Below are 13,229 nucleotides of genomic sequence, written 5' to 3'. Positions count from 1 at the left end.
CCTGGTGGACAGGCTGCTGCTAGACAGACTAGGTTGTGGGCTCAGGAACAGGGTCTGCTGTGGCACTGAGAGCTGGTGGGCAGCATAGAGGTCAGGCTGACCAGACAGAAGCCAGGAGGGCACACAGAAGAGTCAGGGCCTTGTGCCGGCTCCACCTTGAATATTGAGGAACTCCAGTGGGACACTTCCTTTCTCTGTGTCTCAGTTTCCCCATGTGTCAGTGGAGATTTCTTCCTTTCCCACAGTGCAGGGCTGTTGTAAGAATTAAATGAGAGGGACTGGGATTGTAGCTCAGTGGTAAAGTGCTTGCCTTGCACGTGTGAGGCACTGGATTTGATCCTTTGCACCACATGAAAATAAATAATAAAATTAGGGTTTCATATCCCTCTACAACTACATTTCATATCCCTCTACAATTACATTTATACAATATATAAATGTATATATGAATTGAAATATATATAATATATTTTATAATATATAAATATTTATATATAAATATATATAAATATTAATATACATTATATATTATATGTATTTTATATATATATATGAATTGAAAGAGAAAACATGGGATGCAAGGGCTTATTATTAGGGTTGTGATTGAGTAATTATGGAAGGAATATTCCAGTAGGTGTGGGGTTCTGACTCCTGGGCAGATCTGGGAATCTGGTAGATTGAATGGGCGAGGAGGAGAGTCTGCATCCCAGAGGATGGGGGGCTTGGGTGAGACCCTTGGGAACTGGAAGTGGAAGTCCTAACTTAGGGGCCCAGGACAAAGTTTAGGGAAGAAACTGAGAAGAACGTGGGTCAAGGACACTCAGGGTGGCCACTGAGAACAGAGGGTGCTAGGAGCTTACTCAGAGAGAGAGGATCCTACCCCCGGCTCAAAGGCTCTAGGCTGACCTGAGATGAGGGAGAAACTGTGTCCTTACCATGTGGCCCTCTCTCTTTCTCTCTCCCCCACTGGCCTCAGCAGTCTTGTGTATGGGAAGCTTGAGACAGAGCTGAGCTGGCTAGATAGCAGTACCCAAAAGAGCTGGGGTTGAAGCTCAGTGGTAGAGTGCTTGCCTCGCATGTATGAGGCACTGGGTTCAATTCTCAGCACCACGTATAAGTAAAATAAATGTTCATTGACAACTAAACAAAACAAACAAAACCAGAACAACTTTCCAGGGTTTCTAGCATCCTGGAAGTGGTGGTGATTTTTGTGACTCTGATAATGATGTACACACTAGGGTGGCACTGATAGTGATGTGACATTGACAATGTTGGTGACACTGATAGTGATGGTGACACTGGTGGTTACCCCGATGATCGTGATCATCAGGAGACTCAGACAATGGGAATATTGCTCACCTCTCTGTCTCTGGAGAGGGGGAAGGGACTTCCTTTGCCAGCCATAAGGGCTGGCATATGCAGGGGGTAAAAATAGAAGCTCCCAGCACTGCCTCCTCTGCCAGCGAGGGTGGGTGCAGGCTTGGGTAGAGGAGCGACTGCCAGGACAGTCAGCAGCAAACGTGATCTTCCCTGCTCCCAACTCCAGTGCCTGCTGGAACCCACCTGCTGGTTCTCCCTAGAGCCTACTATTGGGTTCTGTCCCAGGAGGGGGGTCTGCCTGCTCAGATGGACTGGCAGCTCCTAGAGCAGGAGGGTCCCTGCTGCTAGGAGGTACTCATATCTACCCAAAGCTGAAGGCTAGGAAATGTGGAAGTGTTGATTGTCCTTGTGCTAATGAGGGATCCAACTGGGTTACACAGGCTCCTTGTAGGGGTAGGAGTAATAAAGGAGAGGCTATATACAAAGTGCTTAAAACTCCTGGGTCTGTATTCAGATATCTGGAGTTAGACTGGACCAGGGACTTCACCCTTCTGAACTCTAGTTTCCTCATTATTAAAATGGGAAGAAAAAGTACCCATCTCATAGGGCTGTGTGTGGCCCCAGGCCTTCCAGAGCACACAGTCCTCTCTTCCTGGGCTGGAGGAGAACTTGCCTCGGACTCATTGTCCACTGCAGCGCCCTGCCAGTCTAGTGAGTTGAGCTCACTCAGGAACCCTTCTGCTGCAGATACTGGGTGAGAACCTTCAGCCCTACACCGACTGAAGCCCTGGTTTTTCTCTTGGCAGGATCGACAAGACCATGCTGGCGAGTCTGAAGGTCAAGTAAGTAGCCACTTCTTATTCTGTAGAGTCAGAGATGGCAGCTGACCATGCTGTCCTGGGGCCCTGGTTCTTCCCATGTCGTGGGAAACACAGTGGGGCTGCTGCATGGTCAGATCTCAGTGGAGGGGGCTTCCCCATTAGAGGAGACTGGAGTGGGCTCTTGATTCCTGGATGTCCAAGGAAGGCAGAGTTAAGAATGGAAGCAGCAGGGACCAGTGAGGTGGGAATGTGTACACTGGGTGTCACTTTGAAGCCATACAAATAGCAGTAAGAAAAATAATTGTCTTTTCTATCACTTTAATTTTTATAGGAAGACCCAATTCCATCAGGTTTTTCTTTCAGACATTTCCTGTCTACTTGAATAATTGTACCACACAGTTTCAGAGCCTCATAAAGCATGCTTGGTGGTATGTGTGGGATCAGCTGGTCATTGATTCACCTGTTACCTAGGCCTCTCTGAGGCTTCTATGGCCGAAATCCTGCTTGGGCTTGGGAATTATCTGCCATGGTTGCCACATCTGCCTGTCTGTCTGGGGAAGCCTTAAATAGGCACATCTCTCTCTTGGATCCTCTGTCTTCCCTTCCCTTATCATCTTTATTCCTTTTCCCTCTATGTTTCTGCAAACTATTTTGTCTGCATCTTGATCCTCTATTTTTTTTTTTTTTTTTTTAAGACTTAACCCATGTATTAGTCAGGACTCTCTAGAGGAACAGAATCAACAAGAAGTATGATTGTAAAAGGGAATTTATTTGACTGGCTTACATGACCAGAAGCTGGGTAGTCCAAAATGGCCATCTGTAGCTGGAGAGCTGGAAGAACTAGCAGCTGCTTAGTCCAAGACACAGAAGACCCAGAATAAGAAAGATCAACAGTGCTACCCTAGTCTGAGACCAAGGCTTCTTGAAACTACCTGGAGAATCATTGGCAGAGTCCAATATCCTCAGATGATTGAAACAACCTTCAAGAACCCATTCAAGAAGAACTGAGCTTGCATCTGCCTCTGCTTCCTTGTTCTTCCAGCTTTTATTCCCTCCTATTGGGCAGTGCCACCCATGCTTAGGGAGGGGCTCCACTTCAGTTCACTATCCCACATTCCAATCATACCCAGACACGAACTCATGGACACACACAGAGGCCTCTTAATCATCAACATCTCTTAATCCAATCAAGTTGACAAGTCAAATAACCATTATAACCCAAGTTTAAGAAACTTCTGTATACCTTTTGAGGGGCAATGAAGACATAATAACCACCTGCTCAAATTGAGTGAATTGAAAAAGGGGAAAAACTCTAGGAGGAAAAAAGTATTGGTCACTAGCTCAAAATATTCTCTGCCACATATGAATTAACCCTGCAAGAAAATTCCTCCAGTGAGTTGCCTTTGTCAGAGGTAGCTCTTCTAGGTTGTCACTGCCCATCTCTGCAGAAAGGTTTCCCATTCAGTTGCCAGCACTGACTGTGTATCCTTGGACATAGATCCCTGGTCAAGGTATAGCCAGTCTTGAGGTTTGACATATAAGGGAGTCAAAACAAGGGGCCTCCTACTCTGGTCTGTTTCACTCAGAAAGGTGAGGGTGGGCAGTTAGCAGGGCTGGGACGGAGTACAGAATGTTTCTGCCTTTTGAGTGCTTTCAGTCTCTCCTAAATATGATACCAGGGGTGCTGTGGAACAGTCCTGGAAGACTGCTGGGAGGAGGTGGCTTCTAAAGGTGCAGCAGAACAGTGGGGCCCCCTGTGCCTGGGCTGGCAAGGGTGTGTACTTTTGTGTGACCAAGGGTTCAGGATGTATTCCTCAGGCCAGAACACTGAACTTCTCTGGCTTCAGTTTCCATATCTTTTGTCCCACAGGCAAAGCAATGTCTGGCCTTCTAAGAGCTTCTCAGAGCATTTCTGTATATTGAATGAGATGTGAGACATGAAGCATAGTTGCTTCGGGTGGAGTGGGAGAATTGTTTCTTTTGGGGTTGTCTTAGGAAATCTAGTTCAAATTCACAAGCATTTATTGAAGGTCTGTGTGTTTTAACTGGTAAATAAAATATTTATAACTGGGAAGGGAACTAGGTAGAAGGTAGAGTGAAGGACTGGGGGCATGGGCCAGGGTTGGGATTGGGGCCCTAGTCAGGTCTCTGGGTATCTGGGGAACCATCTGAGGGCTTAGGCACTGGGAAGTGGTATCAAGATGGTGGTTTTGGACAAGTTATAAGGACTGAGTTTCTGGTTATAAGATTCTTTCGATTGCAATAAACAAAAACCCAGTGTGTTCTGGTTAAATAAAAGATGGATTTATGGAAAAGATGCCAGGGTGGGGCTGGGGATGTGGCTCAGTTGGTAGAGTGCCTGCCTCTCAAGCACAAGGCCCTGGGGTCAATCCCCAGCACCACAAAAAAAAAAAAAAAAGATGCCAGGGTACCTTAGGGAACCCAAGGAGAGAAAGTGGAGCTACTACCTAAGAGGGATTAAACCAGGAAATACACACCCTGTTCTATCAAAATCCCAGTTAGTTTCTTTGCGGAGATTGGTAAACCAATCCTGAAATTCATATGGAAACTCAAGGATAATCTTGAAAAAGAAGAACAAGTTTGGAGACTCTACTTCTGATTTTAGAACTTACTACAAAGCTATGGATGGTGTGGTATTGGCAGAAAGATGGACATACAGATTAATGGAATAAAATTCAGAGTTCAGAAACCATCACATATATGGTGATAGTTTTTAACAAGGGTACAAAGATAATTAATGGAGAAAATAGTCTTTTTAACAAGGGTGCAGGGACAACTGGACATCTACATGTAAAACCATGGAATTGGATCCCTCTCTCACACCATATGCAACAGTTAAATGGTTAAAAGACCTAAATGTAAGAACTAAAACTATAAAATTCTTGGAAGAAAACAGGTGTAAATCTTCATGACCTTCGGTAACACAATAGTTTCTTAGAAAAGATACTAATAACTTAAGCAACAACTATAAAAAATAAATTCAATATCATCAAAATTAAAAACTTTTTTGTTGCAAAGGACACCATCAGGAAAGGGAAAAGGCAACCTGCAGAAGGGGAAAAATATTTTAAATTTACTCATCTGATAAGGAACTCATAAATGTTCCACAGTGTTAAAGCACTCTTCTAACTCAATAATAAAAAGAAAAATAATGTAACAAAAAAGTGAGTAGCCAGGTGCAGAGCTGCATGCCTGTAATCCCAGCAGCTTGGGAGGCTGAAGCAGGAGGATCACAAGTTCAAAGCCAGCTTCAACAACTTAGTGAGTTCCTAAGAAACTTAACCATATCGTTTCAAAAGGAAAAAAAAAAAAAAGGCTGGGGATGTGGCTCAGTGGTTAAGTGCTCCTGGGTTCCTGAAGGTGGGCGCAAAGAGGGCTGGGGATGTAGCTCAGTGGTAGAGCACTTGCCAAGCATGTTTGAGGCCCTGGGTTTGATCCCTAGCAGCAGAAAAATAAAAGCAAGGATTCTTATAGACATTTCTCCAAAGAAAATATGTAAGTGGGCAAAAATCACATAAAAGTTGCTCAACATTATTAGCCACTGGGGAACTGCAAATGAAAGATACAATAACATGTCACTTCACAAACAACAGGATGACTATAATAAAAAAAAAGCTAGTCATCAGTGTTGTTGAGGATATGGAGAAATTGGAACTTCATACATTGCTGGTGGAAATATAAAGTGGTGGAACTCCTTTGGAAAACAGTCTGGCAATTTCTCAAAGTGTTAAAACATGGAGTTACCAGATGGCCAGCAATGCCAGTCTTAGGTGTATACCTAAGAAAAATGAAAACTTAGGTCCACCAAAAAATTTGTAAGCAAATGATCATAGCAGCATTCTTAATAATAACCCAAACTGGAAGTGACCCAAATGTCTATCAGCAGATGAATAGATGAGTGAAGTGTGAACTAATACTTGACCATAAGAAGAAATGAAGTCCTGATACATAAGTAGTATAACATGGATGAACCTTGAAAACTCTATATGTAAAAAACCAGACACTAAAAACCACATATTGTACGATTCCATTTATACAAAATGTCTAGAATAGGCAGATCCCAAGAGACAAAGTAGATAAGCAATTGCCTAGGGCTTGGGGGTTTGTTGAGAAGGAAAAAAGGGAGTGATATCTAAATGATACAGCCTTCTTTTTTTTGGAACTAGAAAGGATGGTAATGATATATAGTGGTTAAGGTTGCATGATATTGTGAATATGTTAAGAACCTTTGAGAAAGTGCATACACTTAAAAGTGGTATGTAAAATTACATGTCAGTAAAGCTTTTTAAAAAAGAGAATCTGGGGGCTGGGTTTGTGGCTTAGTGGTAGAGCCCTGGGTTCGATTCTCAGCACCACATATAAACAAATGAATAAATAAAGGTCTATCAACATCTAAAAAATTAAAAAAAAAAAAAGAGAGAATCTGATTGGTTCAGGCTCTGCCAGTTTTGTAGTCATGATCCAATCAGTTTAGGCTGCTATGATGGCCTCTTTGTGGGAGGGGTTAGTTCTTAGAGTAGAAGGATGGGCTGTAGGCTGAGCAGACACCATAAGAGGTTGTGTCCAGGTATCCTCACTTCCCTGGGGGTGAAAAAGATGAGCTCCCACCTCTCACCTCTCTCCCCCCACATTGCCAGTAGCTCATGTAGATACAGTCTACTGTGTTCTGTGCTAAACAGCAATATTCCTGGGCTGTGGCCCTTGGTCCCTGAGGCTTGGCTCCCTATCCAGGGACCTGGTGTCTGTGACTTCAAGTCAGCCATATAATTCCTGGACTTGTCCCTGAGGCTTGTGACTCTGAAGATAGAAGTCTGGCCCCACCATAATTAGGCACTGACTTAATGCTTAGATTTCATTGCACTACTTTCTGGAGACTTTTCAACCACTTTACCGAGCAGGCACCATTGCTTTCTGCATTTTAGAGATTAGAAAATAGACACTTGGAGAGGTTAGGAAACTTGTTCAAGCTTCTCAGTAAGTTAAGTTATGAAATTAGGATTTGAACCAGGTCTATACTTTGTTCTGTCCAGTGTGGAGCTGAGTGGTTCTCAGCACCTGCTTCCCCACCCTGCTTTCCTGCTCTCTTTTCCTTATGTGCCTAGAGGTCTAATGTGTAGAGTCCTTGCTAACAGAATGCACCTCTGCCACAACACTGGCCTTGGGCCAGTCTTCCTGTTCCAGACCCAGGTTGAGAGGGGCCTGTGATGCCTGTATGAGGAAGACTCCTAGAGGCAAGGACTTACTTCACAGCAGTGGGGCCTGGTGGGGGGCACAGAGCCACACAGGAACATGGAAAGAGAGGCAGTGGCAGTGCCATGCAGGAGAGAGAAGTTTGGGTTGGCAGGCCCAAGTTTTAGCCCCAAGCTAACAAATGGGTGAATCATTAACCTTTCTGGGTCTCAGTTTCCTCATCTGTAAAATGGGAGACTTGGACTTACTCTCCTCTAGCTTTAACATACTGGTTTATGTGCACAGCTTATGCCCTTTTGTATTTCTTCTAGAACCTTGGCTGAGATGGTAGGTGCTCACTGCTGAGTAAGTGAAAGTAGGCCATGAGTGTCTCTGAGAGCAGAGACTCTGCACTGTTCATCTCTGGCTCCCTACAGGCCTAACACAGTGATGGCATGAAGCAGGTTCTCAGTCTGTATTTGCTGAGTGAAGCACGGGCCACAATGCTTAGCCCGACATGTGCTGGTAGAAAAATGGAGAGAAAAAGGCAGAGACAGGTGGAGGGAAAGAGGCAGGATTAGCATGTGGGGCTCTCCCTTTCTCCATCCTGCTCTAGGGGTCTGCTTGGGACAAGGTCCCTGTCTGCAGTAATTCAGTCATAGATTAATTTCTCCCAGAGGAGAGCCAGGCTGGCAGGGCAAGGTGTCTGGGGTTTTCTCAGGGCACCTCTGAAGCAACATCCAGAGGGTGAGAACCTGAGCTGGGAGCTTCAGATATTTTCCTCCCTTTCCTGCCCTCCCTCCCCAGAGACCCCTGCTTCTTTGCTAAAGAAGGAGGTGTGTGTGCATGTCTATCTGACTGATGTATGGCTTCAGCCACCAGAGATGACTGTTGTGTGCAGAGAACAGCCACAGGAACTGAATGAGCATGGGGATGGTTCAGGGCAGCCTGTCTCCACTCCCAGGGGCACAGTATCATGCACACACCTGAAAGTGGGAAGGGACCTAGAATTCACTGTCTTGTAGGAAAGAGAATCCAACTTTGATTGATGGCCCTGGCTCTTCCCTGGAAATGGCATCCCTGGTAGGGAGAAAACATGCGATTGGACCAAGGTGTGACTGTGTCCTCAGATTTATTCCTTGGGGGAGGAAGAGGGAATCCTGGAGGAGACAATAGCCTGGCTGGGGGCAGCCATTCAGCTGTATCATGCTTTGTCCAGAAGACACCACACAGCCACTCCTAAAGTGTCTGACTGAACCAGCTAAGAATTCAAAATCCTGTTTAAAATGAGGTGGCCACACAGGGCAGGAGCAGGCAGTGCGTTTCAGTGTAGCTCCCCTTGGCCTATGGAGTCTCCAAAGGCAGCTGCTGGAGACATTGTCCATGCAGCACAGGGGCTGGGCACATTTAAGAAGCTCAATATCTTGCTCAGTGATAGCCTTCTAAACTCAGGGCTTCTGTTGCCAATCCGCGAGAATTACAAGCAAAATCTAGGTGATTTTTTGCTGACATCTCCTCTCCTGGCTCTCTTGGTGTTAGCCAGCCACATTTTCATCTGAGGGTATAAGAGCAGAGTCAAAACCCAGGTGTCTGGGCACTGACTGTGTGTCTCTAGCTTAAGAAAGCCCATTCCTCTGTAGGTCACCCCTTATTCCAATGTGGTAGCTCTCTTTATGCATTGGGCCATGATCACCAATTTGATTCTTTACCTTCGGCCATCAGGACTCTGTGTTCACTGCAGATTATAAGAATCCTCAGGGCACAACCAAGATGTTCTGACCCTCCTGGGACTGACTCATCTTAATTCCTCTCTTACATACCTAGGGCATCTGCTGAGAGAGTTTGTTGGGGTTGTCAAGGACATGGGGAGCTAGATGTTTTTTTGCGGGGAGAAAGCTGAGTCAGTTCAACTAACATTAACTGGGCACTTACATTCCAAGCCCTGTGCCAGGGGCTGGGGGAGGGGTAAGGACAGAGATGAAAAAGACAGTCTCTGCCCACGACAGCTTCCAATCACACAGGGTGACAGACGCACGGACAGTTGCCATAGTAAGTATTCTGATGCCCTCTCCTCTTGGAGACCTGGCAGTGCCTGAGCTGTCTTCAAGGGTGTGTAAGGTCAGTGGGAGAAGGGAGGGGCTACAGAGAATTGCAGTGTGCAGGCAGTGGGTGAAGCAGCTCTGGTGGGAGGACCTGGGAGCTCTTATCCTTGCCAGACAGAAAATAGGGGTGGAATGGGGGGCAGGCTGGACCAGGTCTAGGGTTCTCATTGGGCTGTGCAGAGGGATGAGTTGCTGGGTGGCTTTTCACCTAGGGAAGGAGTCACTTGTAGGGGTTAGAGAGGAGGTGTAAGGCCAGGGTGGGGGCAGTGGGGCTGGAGAGAGCGAGCTGTGGAGGAGGTGGACTTGCCAGCTGGAGCTGGTTTGGAAGTAGAGACTAAGGGTGTTGGAGGTGATCAAAGGTGATGACTCTCTGGTTTCCAGGTGAGTCCTAGGTGGATGTGGGTCCCATTCATGGAGATGGGGACTTCTGAAGTTGGGGCAGTTTTGGGGAGTGAGAGGGTGGAAGTAAGACTGTGAATATAAAATCTCCCTTCTCCACTCTCCCTCCTGTGTGGCCATCTTGGATCCTGATCCTTAAGTGGACAAAGGAGCTGCCTCTGGGGGATTGGGAGAGCCCATGTGTGGTCTGTGGTGGTAGTGGTGGGCAGTGCCCTCTCCCTGGTCCTTTAGGCACAGCTGGTGGGCCTGGCTCTGGCCTCCACCCTGCTCAGTTTCTGGTGTACCTTTGGCAGGTGAGCTGCAGGTGAACTCCAGGTGAGTCCTGCTGTCCTGTGACTAACAGCTGGTGCTCCAGGTGGCGCTGAGGGGAGTGTGTCTGTTTCTGTGTATAGCATCAGACCCTGGGTCATCATTTTCTTCGGGATGGGCCCTGAGCCTGAGAGCAGTGTTGGGGTGTGTGAGCCTGTGTGTGCACTTGCCCATGAAAGTGGACATGAGCTTTGAGGGCCCATGTGGGTGCTGCACGGTGCCTTTTTTGGCTTTAGCAAGTTCCTATGGTAACATGAACATGTCTGTTTTGGAATTTAGAGTCTGGGGCGTGAGTGGCAACAGGGAGAAGCAAGGCAGGCGGGTGCTTAGCTGGCAGTTGGGCTGTGGCCTGATTTCATTGCTAAGAACTGGGGATATACCTGGAGGTGCCATTTACCAGTTTAGCACGGTCTTCAAACTCCAGGGACCCTCGTGCTTCTGGCCTTCATCCTGCTTGGTTCCCACCATGCCCAGGAAGCCCTGGTGAGTCCCTATTCTAATTTCTGGGTGAACAGACAGCTTCCCAGGACTTGACTAGGTCTGGTGGGTGTCTACTGATGGGCAGGCATGGAGCGACTGGTAGCCCTGGCCAGTAGGTCCAGGAGGTGCTTTTGTGAGATGGGTATGGGATGGTAGGTAGGAAGGACTCTGCTTATACCTGCAGCTCTGTGAGGGTATTCTCCATGTAGTTGGTGGAGCTGGTGGGGCAGAATGGTACATGGCTGCCGGGCACCAGTGGAGCACACCTGTAATCCCAGTGACTCAGGAGGCTGAGGCAGGAGGATCACAAGTTTTAAGTCAGTCTCAGCAACTTAGTGAGGCCCTAAGGAATGTAGTGAGACCCTGTCTCAAAATAAAAAAAAATTAGGTTGGGGTTGTAGCTCAGTGTTAGAGTGCTTGTTTCTCATGTGTGAGGAACTGGGTTTGATTCTCAGCATTGCATATAAATAAATAAATAAATAAATAAATAAAAAAAAATCCATTGACAACTACAAAATATTTTAAAAAACAAATAAAAAACTTTAAAAGGGCTGGGGATGTGGCTCAGTGGTTAAATGTCCCTGGGTTCAACTCCTAGTACCTAAAAAACCCCAAAAAGACAAAAAAAAGAAAAAGAAAGAAAGAAAAGAAAAATAATGGGACATGGTTAACTGTGTTAGTGTGGGGAGCAAAGACAGGGGGGTGGGAGAAAATGCCCCTGGGGCAGCCTGTATCCCACCAGCCCAGGCCCAGCCAGCCCTGGGGCCTCCCCCACTCTATTCAGCTCCCGAATGCTTGCCTGTCTCAGGTTTCTGGCCATCTACTTGGGCTTTCTTACAGTTCTCCTAGCCCAGAGCCCTGCTCTGTCCAAGATGGGAGACTCATATTCTGGTGGAAGAGGGGTCTCGAGAACTCTGTTGGGCTTACCAGGGCCTGGATTTGGCTAGAACTGGGGAAGAATTGCTCTAGCTTGAATTTGGAGAAAGGCCTTTGACTCCCTAGACTATGTATCCTTTGTGCTTTTTGTCCACACTCTGTGGACCCTGAGTATGTCAGGACGCCCCCATCCCAGCTACCACTGGAACAGGGACCTGGGAGCTCAGAGGCCTTACAGAGAGGAGTTGGTGTCTGGGAGCAGGTGGTGCCTGCCTTCTTCTGCCCCTTCCTTCTGCTGGCTCCTCTGGGAGTATCAGGAGGGCACATAGATGCACTTCCACATTGTGCTGGGAGGGACCCTCCCCCCAGTAGTCCTCTGTGGGGCTCTCCGTGAGGCTCTGCTGGATAGCTGGTCATGCAGTGGGAATTGCTGGATCTGATTATGGACTCTGGTCATGGTGAAACCACGGGAGCAAGGACATGGATGTTCTGAGCTTTGTTTGGACCATCTAAGCCTTCCTGGGATGCAGAGTCCAGAGCTTAATCCTTGTGAGCATTGAGAGGGGGAGGGGAGCCTTCAGGAGAGACCCTCAGATCTCTAGAGTCTTAGGGTTTGTGATAAAAATATTCAAATTAGCCACTATGTGGATTTCCTGTGCCTCTGAAACTTGTCACTCAGCTTGAACTTTGTTACCTCTAGTGACAGGGAGCACATTACCTTGTAAGGATGCCTATTCTATTGTAATGCTGCTCTGCTTGTTCAAAGTTGACCATTATTTTCATCTGAGTCTAACTGCCATTGCTTAGTTCAGTCTTATCCCTTGGCTTCCCAAACCTGCTCCTAAACAAGCTAATCCTTTTTTCACCTGAGTGCCCTTCAGATTTTGGAAGGTGGTTCTTGTGTCCTGAGGTTTCTTTTCTCTTCCCTTCGATGATCATCCCTGGACTCTGACTGCTTTTATGATTCCTCAGTGTCTGCGCTGACGGGAGTTTAGGTTTTCCAGGCAGCCTGCAGGAGCTCCATGGACATGAAGAGGGACCGCTAAAGGTCATGGGTTTTAGCCTCCTTAATTAGAGGTCAGTGACCTGATACCCCCAGTGCAGATGTTCCTAGCTGATTAATGGGCAGGAAGATGGTGAATGTGGGATCAGAACATGAGAGTTCAGCTCTCCATTTTGGTGACCTTTGTGACACATTGTCTCCAGCTCCTCTTTGCAGCTTTTTGATTCAGGACTTCATTTCTTTCTGAAGAGAGACCCAGATGCTGGCAGGGTTTCAACCATGGGGAGGGGCCTGGTTGCACTGGTGAGCAGGTGTCTTGTCTAGAAGGACCTGGCAGCCCCTGTCGGGCTTGGCCCCTGCACACATCTGGAATGTTTGTCTACCTCAGCTGATCATTTGCTATGCAGGAACTGCTGGAAATCTGGAGTTTTAGGCAAAATCTTAGCAACTACCTCAAGAATTTAAAAAGCAGATATGTGGGAATTGGGGTGTAGCTCAGTGGAATGATAGGGTGCTTGTTCCAGGTTTGATCTCCAGCACCAAAGGAAAAAAAAAAGTGGTTATATGTGGTCTTTCTTTCAGGCCAATTCAGCTTGCAGGTTGCCTGCCTGCCACCTGTGTCCCTAGGTCTCATCTCCTATTTCTCTGTGACTGATTCCCAAAACCCTCTCCCCAGGTTGCTTCTCCCTCTCTCTGTTCTCACCCCCCTTTGCCACTGCCTGGTCATTT

The 13,229-nt window shown here is 46.8% G+C and overlaps 1 protein-coding gene across 6 annotated transcripts in view; it reads left to right on the top strand.

Annotated features, from left to right (window-relative positions):
- The window catches only part of RAP1GAP2 (RAP1 GTPase activating protein 2), a 227,928-nt gene that overhangs the window by 36,949 nt on the left and 177,750 nt on the right, over positions 1-13,229 (top strand). For all 6 annotated transcript variants that reach the window (XM_079130830.1, XM_079130826.1, XM_079130829.1 and 3 more), the window contains one exon: positions 2,127-2,162. In XM_079130830.1, the coding sequence (XP_078986956.1) occupies positions 2,127-2,162 (36 nt within the window). The remainder of the gene's footprint in view (positions 1-2,126; positions 2,163-13,229) is intronic.

Source organism: Sciurus vulgaris, assembly GCF_902686455.1.
Source record: "Sciurus vulgaris genome assembly, chromosome: 3".
Lineage (NCBI taxonomy): Eukaryota > Metazoa > Chordata > Mammalia > Rodentia > Sciuridae > Sciurus > Sciurus vulgaris.
Note: the sequence above shows the minus strand (reverse complement) of the source record. Positions and strands in the feature narration are given on the sequence as shown.